The 25,607-nt window shown below is 39.3% G+C and overlaps 2 protein-coding genes and 1 pseudogene across 2 annotated transcripts; all 3 read right to left on the bottom strand.

Moving 5' to 3' along the window:
- Positions 1-2,674: 2,674 nt before the first annotated feature.
- On the bottom strand, positions 2,675-8,084 carry LOC109451369 (tripartite motif-containing protein 43-like). The gene is given in 9 exon segments (XM_088789880.1): positions 2,675-2,854; positions 2,857-3,014; positions 3,017-3,169; positions 4,279-4,376; positions 4,904-4,926; positions 5,621-5,851; positions 7,085-7,180; positions 7,679-7,898; positions 7,900-8,084. Coding segments are annotated over 9 exon segments (1,344 nt in total).
- Positions 8,085-14,804: 6,720 nt separating this feature from the next.
- Positions 14,805-16,340, bottom strand: LOC109451386 (large ribosomal subunit protein P1 pseudogene; annotated as a pseudogene).
- Positions 16,341-16,565: 225 nt separating this feature from the next.
- Positions 16,566-21,773, bottom strand: LOC109451368 (tripartite motif-containing protein 51-like). The gene is given in 6 exon segments (XM_088789879.1): positions 16,566-17,050; positions 17,180-17,297; positions 17,974-18,132; positions 20,973-21,068; positions 21,362-21,700; positions 21,702-21,773. Coding segments are annotated over 6 exon segments (1,269 nt in total).
- Positions 21,774-25,607: the final 3,834 nt, after the last annotated feature.

The following is a 25,607-nucleotide window of genomic DNA, read 5'->3' as shown; positions in this document are numbered from 1 at the left end:
ACCTACAGCCTTCAAAACTGTCATCATGCCCTAAACCTTACATCTCCACTGTCACCGCCAGTCATTCTTTTCCCCTCTGTGATAGTTAGAGAGACCCTAGCCATGGCCCAGGGCCTAGCATAGTGCTGGGTACAGCGGGTGCTGGGGCTTTGGGAAGGTGTGATCCGTGGTCCTGAATGTGTCCAGAAGATGCAGTAGTTAGGGCGGCTGAGGACAGAACAAGAGAAAAAGAATTTTTTTTTTTTCAAATAGGTAATGTCACAATGGGGAGCTGGAAGCTAATTCTTCCAGTCTCTCTGCTGTAGCTCGGTGAATTGTTAGAGAGCAAGAGTGGAGCTGCCACGCACCAGCATCCATGTTCTGCTCAAATGCAATGCCCTTGATGCCCTGTGTGACCGCACTTTGTCCCCAGTGGTGGCTGCACAGTCACCAGCCGCATCCCACATCCCAGACTCCAGAGTAGCTACCCTCCATCCTCCTGCACATCTTTCTGTCTGGTGGTGAAGTTGGGGGGAAGATGCCATCCAGTGCACCCAAACCTTGCCTGGACCCCTAAGTCCTCCAGGACCACCTCCCATCCCCCTCAAGCCCAAGCCTCTGTGTGGAGCCAGGAGAGCAAGATCACGCTTCTTGAAATCTGCAGTGCCCAGGAGCTGAGAGGGCGCGCTAAGGGCACCTGGGCCTCAGCTGTGGGTTTATTAGGTTTATTATAGATACCTTCCAGTACTACTGATTTGTATTCAGTACTTAATAGATACAAAAACACAAGGGGTACGTATCAATTGGAAAGAAATAAGTTAATAAACATCTGCATTCCATCCTTTTTTAAGAAATAAAATATATATACTGGAGGTGCCAAAAATATGTATACACATGACCTGTATTCATCTTTTGTTATTGGTATATATTGAGTATTACAATCTTAATATGGTTTTTTCCTCTCAAAATGTGTATACGTTTTTTTGGCATCCTCTGTATATAGTCATGGGATATAAATACATAAAGTACAGCATAGGAAATATAGTCAATGGTATTGTAATAGCTATGTACAGAGTCAGATGGGTAGTACACTTGGAGGCATTGTCATTTTGTGGGGGGTGTAAATGTCTAATGATTCTGTTTTTTTGTCTATCTGAAACTAAACAAAAAAAGAAATTAAAAAATCACTCGTTACTATAATAATTTTAATTTAAATATTCACCACAGTTTTCGATCAAAACAAAATCATCCTTAACTCTAAAGCCCAGTCTGTGCCCCTCCTGACTTATCAGTTTCCCCTGGCTCTCAGAGGAACAACTCTGTAAAAGTTGTAGTTTTGCATGTTTGCTTCACTTTATAATTTACCATGTATGTCTATAACAATCAATAATATATTGTAGATTTTTGCAGGTTTTGAAATATAGAATATGTATTTTACTGATTTTTTGTTGGTTTTAACATGGAATTTCTGAGATTTATCCAGTTTTTTATACGTAAGTGTATTTTATCCATTTTCACTCTATTATATATTTTATCACAGAAATGTGCTTCAATTTATTTATCCATTTCACAAGTGATATAATTGAGTTTAATTGTAGGGTTTTTTAAATTATTGTTTTTGTGACATCCAACAGTGTGACCGCTTTTGCACCCAATGTGCACAAAACTTGCCCTAGTCTAGACTATTCATGCAGGAGTGTGTTGTGCACAACTTCAGTTTTACTAGAGGTTGGTTTTCAACAGAGTTGTACCAACGCACACTTCCATAGTTTGGAATAATATCTTGGGTTGCTTCATGTCATTACCAAAACTTCATATATTAATATTTAAAATTCTTATGGTAGTGATTGTGATTTTAATTTTATTTCTCTAATTACAAATGAAGTTGAGATTATTTCACATGTATTTCTCTTTTCTCTGCCTTAAAGTAATTGTTTCAGACTGTTTCCTTAGGAAAAAGGGTGGTATGTATTATTCTTAGATACAAAGAGTTGTTGAGATGATTTGTACATTTATCCTTTACTAGTTTTGGGTTACAGTTTTCTCTCAGAATTTTACTTCCATTCTGGTGTCTTTTGAGAACAGAAACCTTAAATGTGTTGCAGTTAAATTAATTGATGGTTGTCTTTTTTAACTGTCATTTTTGTTTCTTCTCTAAGAAATCCCTTCTGGCAGAGTCAAAAAAGATACTCTCCTATATTCACATCTTTTAAAATGATAAATTCATTTTTCATATTGAATGTGCTTGAAAATAAGTTTTCTGAAAATATCACAGCATATTTACTGGAAAGTCTGTCTTTTGAAACCCATTAGTCATGCCTGCCTTTTCAGTCAAAAAGCAGGTATCCATACATCACATGAGTCTAAGTTAGGCTTTCTCTTTGGTTCCTGTGATCTTGTCCATCCAGGTACCAGTGTGCAATCTCTTAATTTAGAATCCCACATTCATGTTTTTATAACTCCAAGCTCAGTAGAGAGGTGAGCAATCTCACCATATATTCTGGATAATGGGAAAAAGAAATCATTTTAATGTAAAGACGCTAAAACAAACAAAACTATTCATTTCACAGTAATTTTATAGTTAATAACAATGAGGTTACAAGAACAAGCTTAAAAGGAAATAAAATAGCACTGGTTTGCTTCAAATCGAGAAGTGCTCCCTCAGATAACCATTAGTTTCCTGATGTAACCCTGCTCATGTGTGGCCAGTGTAAATGAAAGGCCTGACAGGGAAGTTGAATATGCCATGGGGGTATGCCGAAATGAGGGAATGCTTTGCAACACCCACAAAACTTCCACTTCCGCTGTCAGCATCAAGGCACACCCCAACCCTTCCCAGAGGTTTCTCTACAAACTGACAAGTCATTGGGGCGGTGTGGTCCAGGGAGTGTAACGATTATCCTCCTTCACACATAAAAGGAGAAATGTGTCCTGAGACCCAATCAGTGTGCCATTCTTCCTTACACAGGACTCCTTACAGACCCCTACAGCCCAGTCCCAAGAGTCTTCCACGTGCAGCTCCCAATAGTGTTTGCAGAGGTGAAGACCTGGGCTCCCCACGCAGCATAATAGTTACATGTTCCAGGATCCTGAGATGCATAATGACTGTCACCCCTAAAACTCAGACTTCTCACGTCATCAAGCAGCCTGATATTGTGATTGGTTATTTCATTGGTGAAGGAGATTTCCACTGTGGAGAGAGGAGAATATTCTAGTCAAAATTAATGTTATAAATGAAATTATCTATGAGAGAAAGGGTCTCCTTAGTGTCTCACTAGGAAGAAAAAAAAAAAAATCCAAGAATAGAGGAGCAGGTCTGACTAGAAAATATTAGATTAAAATGGGGCCAGCATATTTCCTGAAGAAACACATACCTAATTACAACGGGAAAAACTTCCTAAAAATTCAGAGATCAAGAAGGAGAGGGAGGTCATGTCTACTTGAAGCTGGTTATTTTCTTGACACCTGAAAAGCTGGACACCTGTGCCTCCAAATCCATAACAATATAATTTACTCCATGACCCCTTCTCTGGAGAAAAAAAAAAATTACATCTTAGAACAAATAAATGGGGCCATATTTACCAGGATATGACAATATTCCACTTAAGTAAACAAATTAACACTGAAGAAGAAAATCTAAACACGCCATCTGAGAAATGCTTTCCTACTAATCATTGTCTGCCTTTCATAGCTGGTTCCAAATGAGGACTAGACTTCCGCTTTCTGCTAGACTAACCCTCCAGGTTCAGGTTTACCATGGAGCTCGATATATGGCCTCATCACCAACTTACTTCATTGTTGTTCATAAATTCTTGATTTCCACAATAATTTTTATTTGCTTTTTCCTAATCATAGCATTTGAAAAATACATTACACATTCTATGACTCAGAAACTTTACAGTAAAACTTTAAAAAAAGAAATCTAACTTACTGCCCTTAGTTGAAATTGGAATATTTTGAATATCCAGTTTTCTATGGCTCAGCGAGCAACTGACCTTTCATGTGATGATACTTCTAGGACTCCCACAGACCTTTTCTGAAGCATGTCTTAATTTTCATTTTATAAGTAACCTATCAAATATATAAGTAATTGATAATCCTGATCCCATGTACTGTTACACCAGCTTTCACTTTATTTTTTCCCTAGTATAATGACTATGTGACTAAGTAGGACCACAAATGCCTCTTTGCAGGCTGTTCTTCTCTACATGATGAAGAGTAAGAAAGAGGAAAAGATCACCCATACAAATCATTCTCGAAGGGCCCTGCCAGGTGTTCGCACCAATGTGCGACACTCACCTCGGAAGCCGTTGAGCCTGTCCACCAGTCCAGTGATGGGCCACGCAGGCAGTTGTGGCTGCAGAGGCTGCAGCACGTGCAGCTGCACCCGCTCACTCCTACAGGGAGGAAGGTGCAATTATGCTTTCTGGTGCCCAAGGCTTCTCAACCACACATTGTTCAAGAAAAGTCCTCATCGTTTAATTGAACGTTCTTCATTTAAATCTTTTTCTGCACAATCGTGGAATAGGACTGTACCATTCTTAGGGAGTCTCTCTCACTTTTCTTCTTGGCCTGCTTCCACCCCCATTTCTCAGAGGTAATTGACTTTGTCACCTGATGTCTAGGAAAACCTCATCTTTGCATTTTAATTCTTACTGATTTTGAAATCTAAAATCATAAATGACTGGTCTTCTGGAAACTGCTGATTGAGCCCAACTATATGTAGCTCCCTCTACCACAGAAAGGAAAAAGGCAAACTTCTCATCAAGGGAACAAGAAATCATATTCAGTAAAACATGCACAACATGTGCATACAAAAATAATTGGGCATAATCGAAGAAATGATGTCTGCACTTTGGTAGAAGTAGCTCGATCTCGCTCACAGCCCTCATGTGCCCCAGTTAGCACTGAAGACGAAACTTACCTTGTCAATTTATCTCCTAATTCCTGTCAAGAAAGAAAAGAGAAGGTTAGAATTCATTTAAAAATCGTGTATTCTGCCAACCAGTCTTAGGGTTTGGGAACTTCAGAAAAGTACTAATCACCACCACCCAAGCTGTCCTGTAAATTCATTTTCCTTTTACTCCATAAGGATAATCTTGGCACAATATATTGTTAGAATCTAAATTCTTGATGAACTAGAACCCTGAGGGTGAGCAGAGAGGACAAGTGTGTGACTGCGCATAGCTGCCACCCTCAGCTCTCTGTGGACTTTGTCCATCCTAAGGCTTTTCCCAAAGGGCAACATGCCCCAAATTCATGGCAAATGAAACCAAGGTCATCCCAACAGGATGAGGAAATATACTAGAGTTTTTACCACATGTCTCCACATTTCCCAATTATGGACCAACATTGAACGTCTATGATTAAACTGTTTCTTTCTAGTGTTCAGTGAAGGAAGCTGCCAAAGGAGATTTTGAGCAGGGAAATATTCCCTGGGGAATCTCCATGATCGCAGTTCTATAAAGCCTGCTTGTTCATGGTTAGGTCAGGAGTTGCCGCTAATTTCCCATTGGGATAGACCCCTTCTCCCCATAGATGCAGGAGGTACAGAAATATATCTTTGTTACCAAATAATGGAAGTCAAAGGTGTGGGCTTCTGATAACATAAAATATTTCTAGACAGGTGCTCAGTTCCTACCTGGAGCAGCTCTGCATCTGGTCTATGGCACATGTCCACGAGCTCCTCATACATTGCTCTTAGGCTTATCTTCTTCTCAACCATTTCAGCTTGACATTTCTTGAGTTGTTTAAACATCTCTGAGCCTTCCTTTTCTAGGCTCTTTACATGTTGCTTTTCTTCCTGATGGAGAACGTCACGCAGTGCATGATAAGCAGACCTTGTGAAGTGCTCATGTCGATACACGTAACTCTGCAGGGAGATGGATTTCCTAGATCACATGCTCAGGCCAACCTATTCTCCTTCACTTAAACAGCATCTAGTTTGCTGATTCTTGTTGTCTACCAATAAGCTACGTATATTTTAAATTCATGTCCTCCTACTTGTCAGACACCACAAACTCATTCCTTTCCTTTATTTATATTCCATTCTTAACTATACCAACAACCCATCCCACTCTTCTCTCAAACCACTTCCACCCGCTTCATGAGTTTCTGAAACAACTGCAGAAAAGCTGCTCATTGATAATTTCCTTCACACTCATCCTCTCAAATCCAAAAGACCACAGGCAAACATTATATACAATATTCTGATCTTCAGGTTTGTGAATTCTTCTCTAGTGTCAAAGCTTGACCTCTCCCTCTTAGCAGCAATGTTGCATTTTACTCTGAGGATTACAAACCATCAGAAATGATCTTCGTGAAATTCTCACCATCTGCCCTCAAACTGATGTCCACCCTCCCAGCCCTTTTTCTGCCCTCCTTTTCTGTATGGAATGTGCTTCCAATCTCCATCTAAAGCCACAGGCTCCATGACATATTCCCTCCCAACAGTAATAGATTCTCTCTCTTATTCTCCATTCCCAGTCTTTTTCTTTACCCAATTCTCTCTCTCTCTCTCTCTCTCTCTCTAACCTGTTACACTTTCTCTTACTGAAGAAATACCGTTCTATAGCCCCTACAATATCAGTTATCACCATCACAGGAGTAAATCTTAAATTGCTGGTCAAAGTTCCTTTTTATCCCCCTGGGCTCATTGTCCTAGTCAGACTGAAATACCTGCAGTTCTCAGTGATATGCTCTTTAGTTTCTGTTAATAGAATGTATGACATACAGAAATGTCAGCTTGAAATATCGTGGAATTTTTAACATCTAACTTATCCTTCAGAACTGGGATTGATTTTACACCTAAGAAATTTTGCCCGAGACCCTGAATAATGATTACTGAGTTGTCCAAATCACACTATGTGCCTCCTTCTGAGACAGGTTACATATCTCTGATGGTTCTTTTTCAAAGTGACTGATATATTAGAATTTAAAAGTCCTAAGAGTCATGCTACCATAAGCTGAAAACAGAAAAGCTTCTTGTTTAACCCTCTCACAAAACTTTATGACTCATGATGCTTTCAGTTCAAATTATTAATGGATAAGTTTCTAGCATGTCAGTGTCAACCTGATTCAGAGGGAAATACAGTCTCATCCTAACCATCCAATGGTCAGATAACCTACCATCTTTACTGAGATTTCTTTGGATTTCTTAGATCTTCTCCCATAATGATGTCATTTGGTTTGACAGCTTGTTCTGGAAAATAACTAAATTTTAGTATCAGAAAAGCAAATAGATTTATGTTTCAGACCCCAAATCATAGATGCTAGGTAAAAGTACTTTAGGGAGAGTTGGAAGGATCATCACGTTAACCTATTCACCCTCACTAATGATCAATTTTAGATGATTAAGACTTTAGAACCACAAATATAGTCATTTGTCAAGGGACACTCAGTAAAATTGTGATTTTATTTAGCATGGCTCCTTTTCAGATTCTGCGACATCTTGCGTAGAATTTGGAGCTAGTGATGCTTGTATATTCTAATTCCAATTTACTCTACCCTACTTCTTTGCCCAGTGTTAGTAAATATGTACATCGCAGAAACCCTTATTTTCTTCACAGCTTGATCATTGTAACTGGCATTGGGTAAAGAGGATTTAATCATCACGATCCTCACATCCTTATCATCTCTTTGCTGTACCATCCCCCCCCCCCCCCCCAGCTTTCTAAGTGCTCTCAGAGGTATCACTTACCCGGGATTCCTCAGCAGCCTCTTCACTGGAGCAGTGTCTGTGAGCCTCATGCTCCTGAGAGCTGGAGCAGAGCAAACAGAGCAGGCTCCTCTCATCTTCACAGAAAATCTGCTTTGTCTCTTTGTGTAAAGCACACATATGTTCCTCAGAGCTCAGGAATTGCCAGAGACTGGCTTTTCTGGCAATGGACACCAGAGTTTTCAGAAGAATATTGGTCTTCAACTTTGCTGTGGTGGTTCCTGCACAGAGGACAATGAGCAGGGCTCTCAGCTTTCTCCCAGGAAACAGAGAGACATGGCAAACAGAAGCTGTGCCCACATCCCATGGTGACTGGGTCTATAAGGTAATTCACGCAGATGAGACAGGTGAGTTCTTCCTGGAAGGCTTGTAAGATGTCTGAGTTCATTTTTCTAAGGGAAGAAAATCAGGCATTTATTCCTCTGCCCTGAATACACAAAGGTCTAAGCAAAATTTGACTCAGATTGTGGCTCAATAATGTTGTGTCTGGAGCAGAACAACCTTGGTATTGCCTATGACATAAATGGAAAACCAAGACATAGGAGAGCTCTCAATCTCTGTAGAGAACTTTCTTGGTTTTGAACCAACACTATCCACTTCCTGGCCTGTTTTCTCCATCATAAATAAGAACCTGTTTTTTTGAGGTCTTAATTTTTCCAAGTAGATTGAGTTTCAGGAGTTTGACCCAACTTATAGCTCCAGGTGGTGGGTCCTGAAAATTCTAAAAATTAATCATAATGCTCTATGTCAATCATTGATGTAGCATAGGATATTTGACTAAGCTTCTACTTTCCTTATTTCATGTAGTTGTGGAGCATTTTTTTTTTTTTTGTGGTTGTCCTTTTTAACCTCAATCAGAATCTACATCCCAAAACCGTATTTTTTTACAAAACACTATATGAATACATGAAGAGTTAATAAAGAAAGTAAATGTTGTCAAATTGGTTCAAATTTTAACCTGAATCTTTGTACACGATTATATCAATGTATTGAATTTGCCCTCCTCTCATTATTATCTATGCTACTCTAATCAATGAAACCAAAATTAAAGAAAGTGGCTATATCTTCCAATTCTTTAAAATGATTACCAAGAACCCCTTCACATTTTGACAAGATATAATGTACCTAATGAGCTCCAAAAAAACAGCATGGTTTTCAAAATTTGTGTTGAAAAAAAACCAAAAAAACGTTCTTATCTATACAAGCTAAATACAGATGTCCCTCAAATTTATCATACGGCCACCAGTGTCACTTTTCTAGCTGTCCAATTATTTTAAAGCTTCTTTAAAATTTAAGTAAAAAAAACTCATGTTTTTTAAAAGAAATATTTACTTCATTTTCATACAATAATTTTTCAAATCATTGAATGCTTATCTAGTTATATGTTAGAAATGTCTTCTCTCTTGTGTATACAGGCAACTGATTAACTAAAATGAATTGCCATATTAATTCCAATACACATACACACCAGATGTGAAAACTAAACAGGAATGGAATCATTTTCACTAAGTTGCAAATGATGTAATTTCACAAAACAACCACAGTTTGCGGATAAATTAAAATTAGGAAATGTTTTTGTTATCTGTTAAAAAAGTTGCGGGAACTTTTCTATGTTCAACTGTGTACTCAGCTAAGGAGCATATCCATGGTCTCTCCAAGGCTTGCTGTAGAAGCAATAACACAAAGAAGTCAGCTCAGAGATTGAACCTTTCACGTGTGGTAAAGGTAGCTTTCAAAAGTGTCCCCAGCTAGGTGAGTTCCAAACATTGTTCTGGAGAAGAATGAGTTTGGCTCCCTGAATCTCCTTATATGGAGTCTCTAAAGACCACACCCATTTCTTCCAAGCGATTACATTTCAGACGTCTTCAGATAGGTTTAATAATGGATGATTGGGTTTCTTCAAACTAAGGGAAAGGGTTAATGTAACAACTTTGCTAATCACCCTAAACAAACCTCTACAAACATAATCTAATCAAGGGGTAGTGATTTTACAACTGATGAACACTCACATGCCTCTTTATATCTAAATTTCTCGAAATCAAGGACTTTTATTTTTAATTTACAGAAAGATACAAAGGATTATTTCACCAGTTAACAGTTTTAGAAAATGTCTGATCACATGGTGTTGTGCAGGGTGCCAGGCGGGGTCTCTGCTCCCGCTCCCCACAAGAGAACGCAGGATATGGTGAGGCCAAAAAGGAACACCCACGGAGCCATAGGTAGGGGAGTCATACTACTATATTCTTGCTGGCGGCACTATAGTCTCACTGGAGGCTGGATCCACACTGTCCGCAACCCGCCATCCACGCTTGCCAGCCCAGCCACCATCTTCTTGCTAACCCCCATTTTTCTCTTTCTGCTAGCGTAGCCACAGCAGTTATATTAGTGGCCAATGGCTCACTGGTTACAGTTGACGGCCAACTAGCCACAGCTGATGGCCATCCAATCACAGTTGATGGCCATTTACTACCTGAGCCAGCACCTTTCTATGTGAGGCCGAGAGCCTGGAAACTGCTTTCTGGGGCTCTGCCCCCACACATGGAAATATTTCACCTGAAGTTAGTTTAATTATGTTCTGTCATGTAGGACGTGCTTTATTTTATTTATTGGTATATTTTTGTATTTTAATGTAAGACTTTAATGTAAAAACACCTTGGCCACCACTCTTGAACAGAGATTCGTTCTGCCCCTTACAGTCCAGATCAAGCCCCCCAAAGGTTCCCAGCAACAGCAGGACAGGAGATTCTTTGCCTGGACTTCCAGAACCCAGCTCTGGGGGACAGTAGAGAATGGCCCTAGCTCAGAGACCACTGCTCACCCAAGTCAATTTATAACTGGCATTGAAACAAAGCAGAAACAACAATAAAAGATTTAAAAAAAAACAAAAAAACATTTTTTAAAGAGTAACTCATATCCCCACTCTGTCACAACTTGATATTAAATCTGGACACCTCCCCTTCCTTTTCCCACCGAACACTCAGCTTGGGAATGCAGAGGCTTTGGAAAGAGTGGGAATCATGACCTGGCCTTTAAATCTTTCAAAATATAGCACACCGAATATCTATTTCAACTGGATGATGCTTGTAAGTGTTTACAATCATGCTTTTTTAAAAAGATCTTAAATTCCAAAAGCACAACCACTCTTATTTGGTCTGTGTATGGTGAAAAGTACTGTAAGAACTTTATTTTCCAATTCTTAACCATTTTTTCTAGTATCCTCCTTTCCTCCGTGAAGTATGGAAACACAAGTTAATTAATACAATAATATGTTTTTTCCCCAAAATATTCATAAAACATTTCTAGGAGTAATGATATTAAAGTGATTTCATTTTATAACTTTGATACTCTATAGTTTACAAAATGGTGGATGTCAAGGGGCCCTGGACATGTGCACATTTTTTCTCAGAGACATAGTGGAGCTTTAGATTGCCTAACACTTCCCCACTCTGGAATCTCTAGAGAGGATTACAGAGGAACCCCTTATGTGTTTGTTTAATTAGCATCCTGCCCTCAGGCAACAGCTATGAAGATAAGCTACTTTGAGCTCTGTAGTTTAAAATAAAGATAAGGGACTTTACTTACATCTGCAAAATCCTTTCCTAGTAGCACTTAAAGTATATAGAATAACTGGGAGAAGGTGTGTGTATGCTACAAAATGGCTGCTACCTCATTTCAGCCCTGATAGTTCTGCCTAGCCATATTGTCAGTCAAAAAACCATTATGAGGTTCTATGCTGTTTTATTTTATTTATTTATTTATTTATTTTAAAATTGAAATTTTTTATTAGTTTTAGGTGTGCAAAACAATGTAATAGTTAGACATTTACACCCCTCACAAATAACCTCCCTCCCCCCCTCTAATACCCCTCTGACATCATATATAGCTGTTACAATTCCATTGACTCTATTCCCTATGCTGTACTCCATATCCTGTGACCATATGTACGTTAAATTATAGCTGACATTCATTATTATTCAGCTTCAGCTTCAGGTGTACACTGTAGTGGTCAGGCATCTACACTGTCCATGAAGTGGTCTCCCTAATAAGACAAGTATCATGACATGGAAACAACCGAAAAACCCATCAGTAGATGACTGGATTAAGAAACTGTGGTACATTTATACAATAGAATATTACTCAGCCATAAAGAAGAATGAAATCTTACCATTTGCAATGATATGGATGGACCTAGAGAACATTATGCTAAGTGAAATAAGTCCGATGGAAAAAGACAAATACCATATGATCTCACTTATATATGGATTCTAAATAAAAGAATGAATGAGCAAACTAATCAGAAACAATCTCAGAGATACGGTATAGAGAAAATACTAAGGGTTGCTAGATGGAGGTTTGGTGAGGTGAGGGAGAAAGTGAGGGGATTAGAAAGCACAAATTGGTAACCAGAAGATTGCCACAGGGATACGAAAGTCTGTTAGGAGAATATAATCAATAATGTTGTAAAGGTTTTGTATGCCATTATATTTAAATACAAAAATAAGTCTCCTTGTTCCATTCCAGATTTACCATGCAGGGCCACCTACAGAGTGAATACCCTGGATATACCTTCTCTAACCCAATGGATTGATTATGATAGTAAAAATTTCTGATTGTACTGGCAATAAATTGAAATTTTAGTCTCTACGATCATTTACTGTGTAGTTGACTGACATCAGTGAATTTTATTTTTAATTTGATATCAGACAGTACTGTGAATTGTCTTGCAGCAATTTTTATCATGTAGAAGTCTTTGTTTTAGAATATTAATGAAATCCTCGGTAACCACAAGATTGCCATGGGGATATGAAAGTGCATTTGGGGAATGTAATCAATAATGTTGTAAAGTTTTTGTAGGGTATCCGATGGACACTTGTCTCATTAGGGAGACCACCTCAGGGATGATGCAGATGCCTGATCACTGCACTGTACACCTGAAGCTGAAGCTGAATAATAATGAATGTCAACTATAATTTGATATATATATATATATATATATATATATATATACACACACACACACACACATATATACATATACATATACATATATATATATATATATATATATATATAGTTACAAGAAGTGGAGTACAGCATTAGGAATAGAGACAGTGGAGATGTAATGGCTGTATGCGATGTCAGAGGGTTAGAGATGGGGGGAGGGAGGTTATCACTGTGTGAGGGATATAAATGATAAATGTCTAACACATTGTTTTGTACACCTGAAACTAAAAAAAAAAAAAAAAAAAGAATATTAATGAAATCCATTAGTTAAAAACATACAAAATATGGAATAAACTAGTGATTACAGAATATTGTCACATTATCAGGTTAATAATATGTAGTATATTTTATTAAATGTTACACCATATTTCAGAACATTTAAGTTATTTATTGTTTATGTATTTATTTATGTATTTGTTTATTTATTTATTTATTTATTTAGCTACTTAAAATGTTACAAAATACATCCTTTTGTATATATCCTTGTTTGTGAGAAATTCTATTGGAAATATTGCTAGACCTGATGTTGCTTAAAGGAATTGTGGATATTAAGACTTTGAAGTTACCACTGGACTATCCTGATACAGATACAGATTGGGGTGGTCCTGCTCTGGCTGGCTGGCTAGGGAACTCTGAGCAGGTTTCCTAAACCATCCAGTGAATGAGAAGTGTTTTGGGGTAGGTGCTGCTCAGACCCAGGGAAGGAGGTGGGGTCAGAGGGCTCCTGTAGCTCCCCAAGACCAGAAGTTGGGGCAGTACCATCTGTGAGGCATCTGCCTTGTTTATGCTCCAAATTCAATTTGGAAACAGTGTGCTTACGAAATACATACTATGGAGGCTATTGTTATAGTGACCAGGAAAGCTCAGCAGGCAGGATAATGCAGGCACAGCCAGCAATAGTAGAGGATGGATCTCTGGGTGGCATGGGAAATGCTGGCAGCGGGTTTAGGAAAAGGGCCAAGTAAGAAATACAATTGGTAGTTACAAAATCATCATAGGGAATATAGTCAATGGTATTGTAATGACTATGTATGGTGTCAAACGGGTACTAAATTTATCAAGGTGATCACTTTGTAAGTCTAATAAATGTTTAATCACTATGTTGTACACCTGAAACTAATATAATATTGCATGTCAACTGTAATGAAAAAAGTTTAAAAAGGGGGTGGCCGGTTAACTCAGTTGGTTAGAGAGTGGTCTTCATAACAACAAGATTGCCGGTTTGATTCCACGCATGGGTACTGTGAGTTACACCGTCCTTAAAAAAATAATAATAAAATAAAAATAAAAAAAGACCAAAGCCCTTGGTGGTGGTGGTTGGGGTAAGGTGGAGGGCGGATGGGGTGGTAGAGGGCTCTGGGTGGCGGGGTGAGATCATCAACTGGGTGGTGATCTCAACCAGATTGTTCTCGGTATAACCCTACCCCCTACGCACAGCAGCTCTACTGTAGACTGAAGTCCAGGTTCCTTTGCTGGGTGCTGCAGAAGGGAGGAGCCAGGAGCAAATAACTGGACACCTCCAACTTCTGTCTATGGGTAGGTTGGTTGGCGCTCTGGCTCCTGCCTGCAAAGGAACCACAGCAAATTCAGCGGGAATCAACCTGTTTGTGGCCCCATCTCCTCAGCATTGTCATCTGCTGCTGATTGGTAGCTAAGGTTCCATTGTCCTAGCCAGAAGTTGACCAGGTCACCGAAAGAGGCTGTCTGTGACTAGGGAGAGCTTTGACGGCTAAGTCTGATGTTTATAGATAGTATAAACATCCACTTTCAGTTAAAAAATGATACTGTTCAGCACGGGTACTGATTTTGCACAGTAAAATTACCTTTTTTTTGAAATCTATTAAGACTGAAAATGCCATAGATTATTACTTTGGTATAAACAGTTGACCAAAAAATGAATTAGATACCACCAATGACAGAAAATTGAGAGCTTTTAGAGTATTACTGTTTACTCAATGTTTTTATACAAGGACAAATATTTATGTTCATTATAAATGAAGAAATGTAAAATTTCTTTTACATTTCTTTTGCATTTACAACAGAAAGAGATGTTGTTCTTTTACATCTCTGAAGAACAAAATATTTTCATAGTTATAGAGCCATATTGAAAACCACCACTAGTTATATAAAATTGGAATATACTAAAGGCTGTTGTATTTGTATACATCCATGTAGTCTTTCACCTGGTATTTCAAAAATAAGGGAATAGCTACAACATATATTCCAAGAAATGGGTAATGAATAATGATTTTCACTTAACCTTGTAGAAAACATTATTTTTACATGTATCACCATAATTTACATATATCCATTTATATATATTCCATAAATTATATATATTCCATGTTAAAATGAAATATTTCACGTTATGAAATGTCAGAGGGATCAATGTTAAAGTTACAAAAAAAGTTGTTGTTTTTTCAGAGTTCAGCTCTTCATTGAACATATTACAAGAGGTTTAGTCAATAAGACCAAAGCCCATGTCATCATCAGATTCCTCAGATTCTTCTTTCTCTGCTTCCATTTTCTTCTCTTCAGCTGGGGCAGCAGTGGTGGAGGGGGCAGGACCGCCTGCTGGGGCAGCGCCAGCTGCTGGGCAGGTCCCGCAGTCCCTACATTGCAGATGAAGCTCCTGGTGTTAACCTTGGCCAGAGCCTTCGCAAACAAGCCTGGCAAGAAAGGTGCAACATTTACACGGGCTGCTTTAATGAGGGCATTCATCTTATCCTCCGTTACTGTCATCTCACAGTCGTGCAGGATGAGGGCAGAGTAGATGCAGGCGAGCTCCGAGACAGAGGTGCAGGCGAGTGCGGGGCGAGAGCTCCCGGGCGGGCGCCGTGCTAGTCGCTGGATGAAGTGAGGGCCTCACCCCAACGTGGCCTTAGCTTCCTGGGAAGGACTGCGTATCTTACCGGCAGCTGAGGAAAGGGGCTCAAGACAACCTTATTTTCAATTTGAGTTTTCACACACCTGAACAAACTGGGTGGAATGCGCTTGTCATATTGAAGAAGAAAAAATAGGAACTCTATAAATGAAAATGTAGTAATTGAGATTAGATATTTGGTGAAGCGTTTAATCAGCAGATTAATCACAGCTGAAGAGAAGAGGGTGAATGGGATGATAGATTTGGGGAAATGACACAGAGGCCTTCGCAGATAGATACATAAAGGGAAACTAGGAGAGTGATAATGAGATATGGGGCATGACGTATGTACTACATAGGTAGTGTAATGTGTGAACAAGTAGCTCTAGATGAAACTACTAGGGAAGATAAGGAGAGTCCTGGTCTAACCATCTTATGATTTGCAGTCTAATAGAGGATACTGATAATGCTTATGTATGTGTAAACGTGGTGAGAATTACAAAGGAATACACGGCATAAGTGTTCAAATAAGGTTAATTCAAACTACGGATTATTAAATTGAGACATGATGGATAAAGAGAATATAGTTAGATGAAGGGAAAGTAGGAAATTATTTCCAGATTGCCACTGGGTCTTTAAACTATGTTTGTTGGGGAAGAGAATGGTACCTGGTCTCTTGCATTGAATTTTACCTTTTTCAGACACCCCTGTCATCTATTATTTTACTTCCTGATGACAGTTCAGAAATAAAGCAAAAACGTATTCTATGCCATGCATCATGGGTGATGATTTTCCCACAATGAATAAAGAACAAACTGATAGATATCTATTTAGTGTTATCGCTATATTTAATAAAACAGTAAATGGATTTTCATGACATAGAAGGAAACTAAAAACAGTACAATAAGTATATTTGTCTTATTTGACAAGGCACAAGGAAAAGGGCTTCATTAGGTAGTGGGATTCCTCCAGCATAGGGACAGATTCCCGATTTGTCTCTGGTCAGAAGTGACGACAGCAAAAGATAGGTCTGAGATGGGGAGCAAAGGAGCAAGAAAGGATGCTACATATCAGAGAACTTTGAGCACCATCTACAAAGCTAATGGCTCTACCTTCATCCTCCAGGAATACTCCTACTCGGTCAATAGGCCTTGGCACATATTGCAATAAAAATAGGGAGGTGGTGAAGACAACAGGGAGGCAGTGGATGTCTTTCTTAACACACCCAAGAACAAATAGTCCTTTCTCTTCATCTATGTGGAAATTCCTATTCTTCTCTTTCCAATAATCACTGCAGACTCCTAAAGCCCAATTCCAAGAGTCTTCCATGTCTATCTTCCAGAAATATCTACCAGATGTAAAAGTCTGAGCACCCCATGCAAGAAAACACTCCAGTCTTAGAGCAATGCACGGTGTTTCCTGAAGATCACATCCCACACTCATGCTTCTCAAGTCTCCATACAGGAAGACTTGACCCTGCTTAAACTCTATCCATGACTACTGTCTTTTCTTAACCCTGCACCACCCTCCTCGCTCCCCACAACTCTCATGGCATGGGACGCAACACCTACTGCCCAACGTGGGGCACGATTCTGAGGCCTGATTTTGGGACTCACTTGTGGGACTCAAGAAGGAAGGTCGACTTCGAGTCGGAATACAAAAAGGTTTCAGAGGTTTCATGGCACAAGGCCTGGGAGAGGTCAGGACAACCACTGGAAGAAAGTAGGGTAACTCCTGGAGAATTTAACCAAGGTAAAAGGGGAATTTCCTCTTTCTGTGTGCAAGGGTGTGAATGTGTGAGTGTGTGTTTATGACTTCATGGCCTCAGCTACGGAGCTTGTGTGGGCCTGAATCTGTGGTTCCGTGGTCTAATCATAAGGCAAAACGGTGACTTAGCGCCTGACGGCATTAACCATGCCCAGGATTTATACAGGTGCACCTTTAGCTAAGACAGATCTGAAAAGTCCCACGAGGGACGCGGCCAGACGGGCATCTGAATCCGTTCAGAGTGAAAGTCTTCTTCCTTTCTATCCTTTTCTCTATACATAATGGGGAATGTTAATAGCTCATATAGGCTTTATATTTGTTTGCTCAAGCACCTTCTTGAGGCTGGAGGAGCTCGAATCTCATATCAGAAATTAGAAGAGCTCCTCCAAGTGATTGAAACTCATTGCCCTTGGTACCCAAATTTAGGGACGTTAGATTTAAAAACATGGGAAAAAGTTGGTACAGAACTCTGCAAATTATATCATAAAGGAGTTTCTCTCACAGTAACCATCTGGGATACATGGAGATTAATCCGGTCAGTTTTAAAACCTTTACAAACTGATGAGAAAGATACAGGAAAAAAGGAAGTACAGAAATCTGAGGAAAAGGAGAAAAGGGTTCTGAAAACTCCCACAGTATATACCTTGTTGGAGCCCTCAGCTCCCTCCCCTGATCTGCAGTCCCCAGCTTTTACAGCATGTGAATGGGATTCACCAATGCAGCAGGAAAAGAAAAAGGCAAATCCTTTTCTTTCTGCTGCGAGCACCTCCCACTCCTTCCGGAGGCTCTCCCGCAGTTCTCTCTGCAGTGGAGAAGGGTATAAGTCAGGCAAGACTAGAAGGAGACATCCAGGCATTTGCCTTTCCTGTTGTTATTCGTGAGCGCATTACACCTGACGCGAATCCAGACCACCTTAATGTTGTTCAGGAATTTTCACACGAGCCATTTTCATTTAAGCTTTTAAAGGAGCTTGAACAAGCTGTAACACAGTACGACCCTACTTCTCCTTACACCATGGGTCTTACACGGAGTGCAACTAATGGCAATAGATTAATTCCCACAGAGTGGAACACCCTAGCCAAAACTTGTCTTTCCTTATCCCAGTTTTTGCAATTTAAAACTTGGTGGATTGATGGTGCAGAAACCCAAGCTAGACTTAATCAGGCTCACAATATAACTATTGTAAAAGATCAATTGCTAGGGAGTGGCCATTGGGAAAACCCCCAAGATCAATGAGGAATGAATGAACAATCTATTGAACAATTACAAAGAATTTGCCTAATGGCATGGAAAAAAGTAGAAACTGAGGGTAAAGCCCCGATGTCATTTCAAAAAATCTTACAAGGTCCTAGAGAACCATACTCTGAATTTGTTGCCAGGTAACAGGATGCTATCAACAAACATGTAGCCAATTTACAGGCAGCTGAGATAGTTTTACAAATAGTAGCATACGAGAATGCCAATGGTGACTGCAAGAAGGCCATCGGGACCATGAGAGGAAAAACTGACACTATGGGACACATCCGTGTGTGTCAAGGAGTAGGGACTGAACTATTTAAAACTAATATGTTAGCCCAAGCCATGACTGGATTAAAAATAGGTCAAAATAAATTTCCTGGCAGTTGCTACAGTTGTGGAAAGCGAGGCTATATCAGAAAAGAATGCAGAAAGAAAAATAAAAACAGTTCCTGTTTGCCTAATACTAATACTGTTACAGGACCTAGACCCCCTGGATTGTGCCCTAAATGCCAAAAAGGAAATCATTGGGCTTCTGAATGCAGATCAGTTTTTCATAAAAATGGGACCCCTCTTCATGCTGGGGGCCAGGCCCAGGCCCCCATGACAAAAACCGAGGCATATGTAAATCAGACTTCCTTTCAGAATTATCAGGCAGTACCTACCCCCGACTTTCAACTCAACAATGAAGTCCTACTATGGAAGGGAGTGCTGCTACAGATCTCTGTGCAGCACAGCATATTCTATTACTTCCTGGACAATCTCCTTTATGTGTGCCCATTGGACTTTTTGGTCCAATTCCCCCAGGTACTGTTGGACTTCTCCTTGGTCGTTCTAATTTAATATCCAAGGGAGTTACAGTTCATACAGGTATTATTGATTCTGACTATAAAGGAGAAATTCAAATTATAATGTCCTCCTCTGTTCCCTGCACAGCTGAAAAGGGAGAAGGGATTGCACAATTGCTTTTGCTCCCATACATTCTCCCAGGAAAAGAGAGAACTCAAAAAAGGGGAACTGGAGGTTTTAAAAACACCCAAGATCAATTAGGGTGGGCCGAGCTTCAGGCTTGTGCCAAAGTATCTACATTCTTCCCTGCCTCGGGCCAGAGGGACAAAAAGGAGTTTTACAGCCCTATGTTGCAGACATTCCAGTTAATTTGTGGGGTCGAGATCTACTTACTGCTTTATTATTCTCCAAAGACCTTAACACATTTCAAAACATCATGAATTTTACTTATTTACATGTTGATCATTTGCCCCTATGATTTAGACTGTACGCTTTATTAGGGCAAGGATACTTCCTATCTTGTTTCCTGCTCCATTTTCTAGGTCAATATTTGACAGACTAGGTGCTCGTGAAATATTTGTTGAGTAACTTCAGAGTAGATATCATACCTTCAAGATAACAATTCAGAATGAGAAAACCACTTTTTAAATTCCCCTAAAAAGTATGGGCTGGCCCTGTGGCTCAGGTGGTCGGACCGCCGATCACTGGTTGGATTCCCACATGGGCCAGCGAGCTGTACCCTCTACAGCGAAGATTGTGAACAACGGCTCTCCCTGGAGCTAAACTGCCATGGGCTGCTGTGGGCTGCTGTGAGCTGCTGCCGGGCTCAACGGACTGCTTGGGGGTGGAGCGGAGGGGAGAGCGCACGGCTCATAATACCAGCATGGGCCAGGGAGCTGTGTCCTACACAACTAGACTGAGAAACAATGGCTTGAACTGAAGTGGGGTGGAGACGGAAGAAGGAGGGGGGAAAAAAAACAAAAAACTAGGAATTTGACATTAAAAAAAAAAAAAATTCCCCTAAAGTACTTAGACATCTCCTTCTATTTAGATACTATTTCTAGTTGGCATGGTTATATGTATGCCTTAAGTCACAAAGCCTCATCTCATCACTTTTTTCATCATACATTATACGTTATTCAGAATTAATTACTTGGGCTACTTAATTTTAGGGTTTCCCTGGATTTGAGACACTGCTCTCTCTTTCTTAAATTTTCCATCTGTTTTCAAATATTACCTGTCTACCAGCATTCGTATTAATACTTACACTGCCTCAGAGTCTTCACTTACATTTTCTATGGCTGCCGAATGTCTCCTATGGCCGGTATTTACCCATCCCACCACATATGTTACTCTGTGGAATGGCCCAGTTTCTTGTGGTTGTTAGTGTACAATACGTATCCTGGGAATAAACCAACATGCTTCATGCTTTGGGTGCTATCTGTAGTGTAGTTAGAAATCCTGACTAAGAACCTACTATCGTATATATAGGATAAACACCCTTTCCATTATTGAATCCCAAAGAACATTATCATTTTTGATTAAGTTCCTGTTTTAAAAGTCACTCATATGTTCACTGCAAGTTCATGCTTAAGGTTGAAGAAGTGTAGTACTAACCTCCCAAGATCTGTTTGTGGTAGTTTCCACATTCAGGTTTCTATCATTTTCAAAAGATTTATCTCATAAAGATCTCATTTTCTTCAGGAGCTTCTCCTGCAAAAGAACCATGAGTCAGAGTGCCAGTGAAGGGGATAATGGAAAATTTAGACGTAATATAGGGAGTGGGCCCAGAATAAGAGATATATCAGTTCTAATGAAAACAAGGGGGTCTTAAGGTTGCCTTATTTACATCCTATATTTGTCACATCTGGGAGGCTTCAGGCCAAGGAACCCCAGGACAGCGATTCTGAAAGGGACACCGGGATAGAGTACCAATCTCCAAGGAAAAAGACCCAAAGGAATTCCAAGCATCCTTTACAGAATGGATCTTCAGGGATATCACTTACCTGGGATTCCTCCCCAGCCTCTTCAATGGAGCAGTGTCTGTGAGCCTCGCGCTCCTGAGAGCTGGAGCAGAGCAAACAGAGCAGGCTCCTGCGGTCTTCACAGAAAATCTGCTTTGTCTCTTCGTGTAAACCATATGTATATTCCTCAGAGATCAGGAATTGCAGGAGACTGGCCTTTCTGGCAAGGAAAACCAGTTTCTTCGCACTAATATTTGTTTGAAAGTCTCTCTGCAGTGTTGTTCCCTTGCATTCAGAGCAGTAAACAAGAGCTGAAATGTCCTGCCAGCTGAGGTAGAAACAAGGCCTGCAAAAGCTATACCCACAATCTATAGTGATGGGAATCTATGAAGTAGTTCATGCAGGCGGAGCAGGTGAGTTCCTTCTGGAAAACTTGCAAGATACCGGAATCCATGTTTCTGAGGAAGAATTAGCAAGAGGTCATTTCTTGCCTGGGTTGGTGAGAAGCTTCTGAACAGTTATGTGAGGGTAGTGATATCCATGCTATCTATATATTTTTTTCTCTTACCAATACTTACTAAAACAGGACAAACTCTATTCTATGAAAAATGAAAAACTGAGGCACAAGAAGAGTCCTGAGGCTTCATAGTAAACATTCTGACTAGATGATTCACAATCCCTTCCACACCCAGTTCCTACTCCCTAACAAAAAACAAATATGTGCAAATATCAGTTTCCTGGATGTGGATATGAAATTTGAGTCCTGGTCTTAATTGTCCTAAATCAATCAGAATTGTCCCCATTCCTCTTTTCAATAACGTGTTCATGAGCGCAGGAGTGGGAGATATAGCCCATGTATCTGTTTTAGCCAATAAATACCGGTGTGAGAGGAAGGTGGCTTGAAAGCTTCTATAAAATGACTTCAGAGAGAGGATCATGGAAGCCCAGTCCTTTTCTTTAAAATAAACAAATAAGGAAGCTAACAAAAACACAAACTGAACCAATCTAGATTCACTAGAAAAGAAATGATGAAAGAAATTGGGTCTTTTCTTTTTTCTTGAGGATTGAATTAACTTCTGCCCAGTGCTACACAAACTCTGAACTGACATATATTTTTTAAATGTGCATATATGTTATCACAACAGTAAGTGGTATATCCCGTAGACATTATAGTCCATATTCCTGACCAGGAAATAGAGGCTAAAAGTTTAAGTAAACATTTCTCAATTTTTTTAATACAAAAAAGTAGATTTATTTTAAACTAAAATACGAACAATCAACTACAAACTTTATTTGACAATTCTAAGGAGTTGACTTTCGTTTCCTTACTAGCACTGCTGAATTAACGGGAAAGGTGAAAAGATCAGAATTGCAAAAAACAAACAAACAAACAAAACACTTCAAACGACAGTCAGAGTCACTTACAGGGACGGTTTTCATAATTTACAATAGGTCAAACAATAGGATTCTGATTTCTAAACTAGGGTATTTCAAAGAGTCTTCTCATTACCCTTAGTTCTGCATCCCTAATCATTTTCTTAGTAACTTAAAATCAGGTCTACAAGCTAAAAGTAATGAAGGGACAGCATTTATAGTACTCAACAATAGGTATTATTAATACATTCATTACACATAGAGAGTGCCAAAAATGCATACACATTTTAAGAAAGGAAAAGGCTGTATTAAAATTGTAATATTCAATATATATCAATAACAAAAGATGAATACAAGTCATGTGTATAAATTTTTTGGCACCTCCAGTATATGTATATATATAAATATATTAATATGAACTCCATATGTTCACTATGCATCCATACCTATAACAGCAAACGTTGGATATTTTAGATACTTTGCCATATAAAATTACAAGACATTTGGCAACTACCTCCTGAGTCATAACAATATATTGAACAACCACAAAATATACACAATAGCAACAACTTATATATTAATAATTCATAAAAGTGCATAGTAAGAATGAGTTACAGTGTAATTCAGTAGGTTTAAGATGAGATACGTTTAGCATACCCAAATAGAAGGAATTTCCTTGACATAAGTTGCACTCACCCATGGGTTCTGTGAATGGTTTCCACAAGGACTCTTCCAAAAATAATTCTGTTAAATACACCTCAAGACGAGGAATTCATTGGCTGCAGCACTAACTTTAAGAAGTCTCCACAGTGCAACCCACTTAAATGCACTCCATCACCTCCAGAGAAAAATAAACTTCTCATATAGATACTTTTATTAGACTCTTTGAAAATCACAGCCATCTCTTTAGAGGGATTGTAACTCCCAGGTATATAGCAAGGTGACAATAGAGGTGATTAGATTTATGCAGTATTAACAACTCCCTTTTGCCTCATTCAATTAACACTAAGTTTTTTGTTTCTAAAAATGACTGAATTATCCATCTAAAACATAAATTATATCATAGCAGACATCTACTCAGCAATTATCTAGGGTCATTGAATAATATTTATTGAGTTTTTTGTAAGTAACAGGCATTCTCTCAGTGATCTACTAATCTATCTGCAGGATTTTCCCTGGAATAGACCAACAGGGAGCAGTCCTAAAATTTCAATCATTTTCCCTTTCCACCATGTTAGAAGAAATCACTGATTATCCAATACTTGGGGGCCATTATCGAATTTATAAAAGTTTTGCCAATCTCATGGGTAAAAAACAATTATTTTAATTCCTTTCTCCATGTTAGTAATTAGAGTCAGCACCATTTCCTGCTTATTTGCTCTTTTGTTTTTCTTTACCATGAGTAAGCTCTTCATAAAATTGTCAATTTTTCTATTGGGAAATCTATTTTTTTATATAAATACAAAGTCTTCATTGCACTTTGCACATAATTTCTTTCTTTTTAAAATGACAGGTATTACACATATAGTACATTCCATTATTCATGGTAGTTGTGTTCTATAAAGTGGCACACTCTATTAGCAAGTATTGAAGCACTACTCCTTCTGGAAATACAATAAGGTTAGTTTCCTGTGAGACTCTAGTCATAAATATTTTCATTAATCAGCCAATACATGACCTTGTTTTATGTGTGTTTCTGTTTAAATATATATTCTGTTAATATATTGTTAATACACTAACAGTGAATTCTTGGCCAACAGCACTATATAGCTCATGCCTGAAAAAAGCTTATTTAACAGATATGTTATCTCCATAAGAATATCACAGTGCTCCCACACTAAGGTTGGGGGCCATTTTAAACAGTGAAATCACTACCAAAAAGCACAAAACAGTGAGTGTGTAGTGTGAGGGGGGCAGGTGAGGGGGAAGCTAAGAACGGACAGTATCAGAATACTCTAGTTTATAAATCTGTTTTCTGATCTCCATCTTGTGCTTTTTAAAAAGAAAATAGTTTATATTCAGGAAGCTGCTCTTTAACGAATGTCCCATCTTGGCACAGACCACGCAAGAGCCACCAGGCAGAGAAAAAGGTGCCCCCCTGCAGTCTCCATTAGGCTCCCTTCTCAGCTGGATGGACTTTCCCAGAACATCCCCTTTTTCACAGATTAATATCCAAGGGATTATTCAAGATGATCCTAGGCTCTACAAACAAAGAAGAATTTTTTTGTTTGTTTTTCAATTTTAATACTTACTCATATGATAATGGGCTGGGAGGGAATAAGAGCCTCCAATTTCTAGATTTTCATTACATGCCCCATCCTACACCCACAGTTTTCCCAGAGCCTTTTCCAGAGCTGTTTGAGACTTCAGGCAGACTGGGCAGTCCAGTGGTTTTCTCACATTAATGTAGAGCCATGTGAGATAGCAACTGGTCTCCACTGACCAGGACACATGTTCACATTTGCCCCAGTTCTATCGAAGGGCTAAGGTGGAGAATGTATTCATAAACAGAAGGCAAAGAGCTCCAACCCTGAAGAGCTAGGCTGGGGCAACAAAAGGCTCCTTCCTAACACGTTCAGTGCAGCCATAACAATTTCTAAGACTGCACAGGCAGGACGTGAAAGCGTGCAAACAGCTATTTCAGGGTAATACTAGTGCTACTAAAAAGTTAGCTGTGGGCGTGAATTCCATGCAACAATCCGCAAAGCATCCATCACCTCATGTTGGTGTGTGTGAGGATGGTGAGGGACCATCTAGAACTATGGGCAAAGCAGACCCTTGACCCTGGGGGTCTGCACTGTCAAGGAGCAACATCTCGGGAGTGACAGGTTCTACCTTAGCAGAGGGGAGGTTGGAGAGAAAACAAAGAGTGTCCGAAACCTCTCACAAAAGTGCCATGGTCCGCCCTTTGCCT

The sequence above is a fragment of the Rhinolophus sinicus genome, chromosome 14 (genome assembly GCF_057876585.1).
Source record: "Rhinolophus sinicus isolate RSI-liver-muscle chromosome 14, RSI-T2T, whole genome shotgun sequence".
Lineage (NCBI taxonomy): Eukaryota > Metazoa > Chordata > Mammalia > Chiroptera > Rhinolophidae > Rhinolophus > Rhinolophus sinicus.
This window is presented reverse-complemented; position numbering and strand designations above follow the sequence as displayed.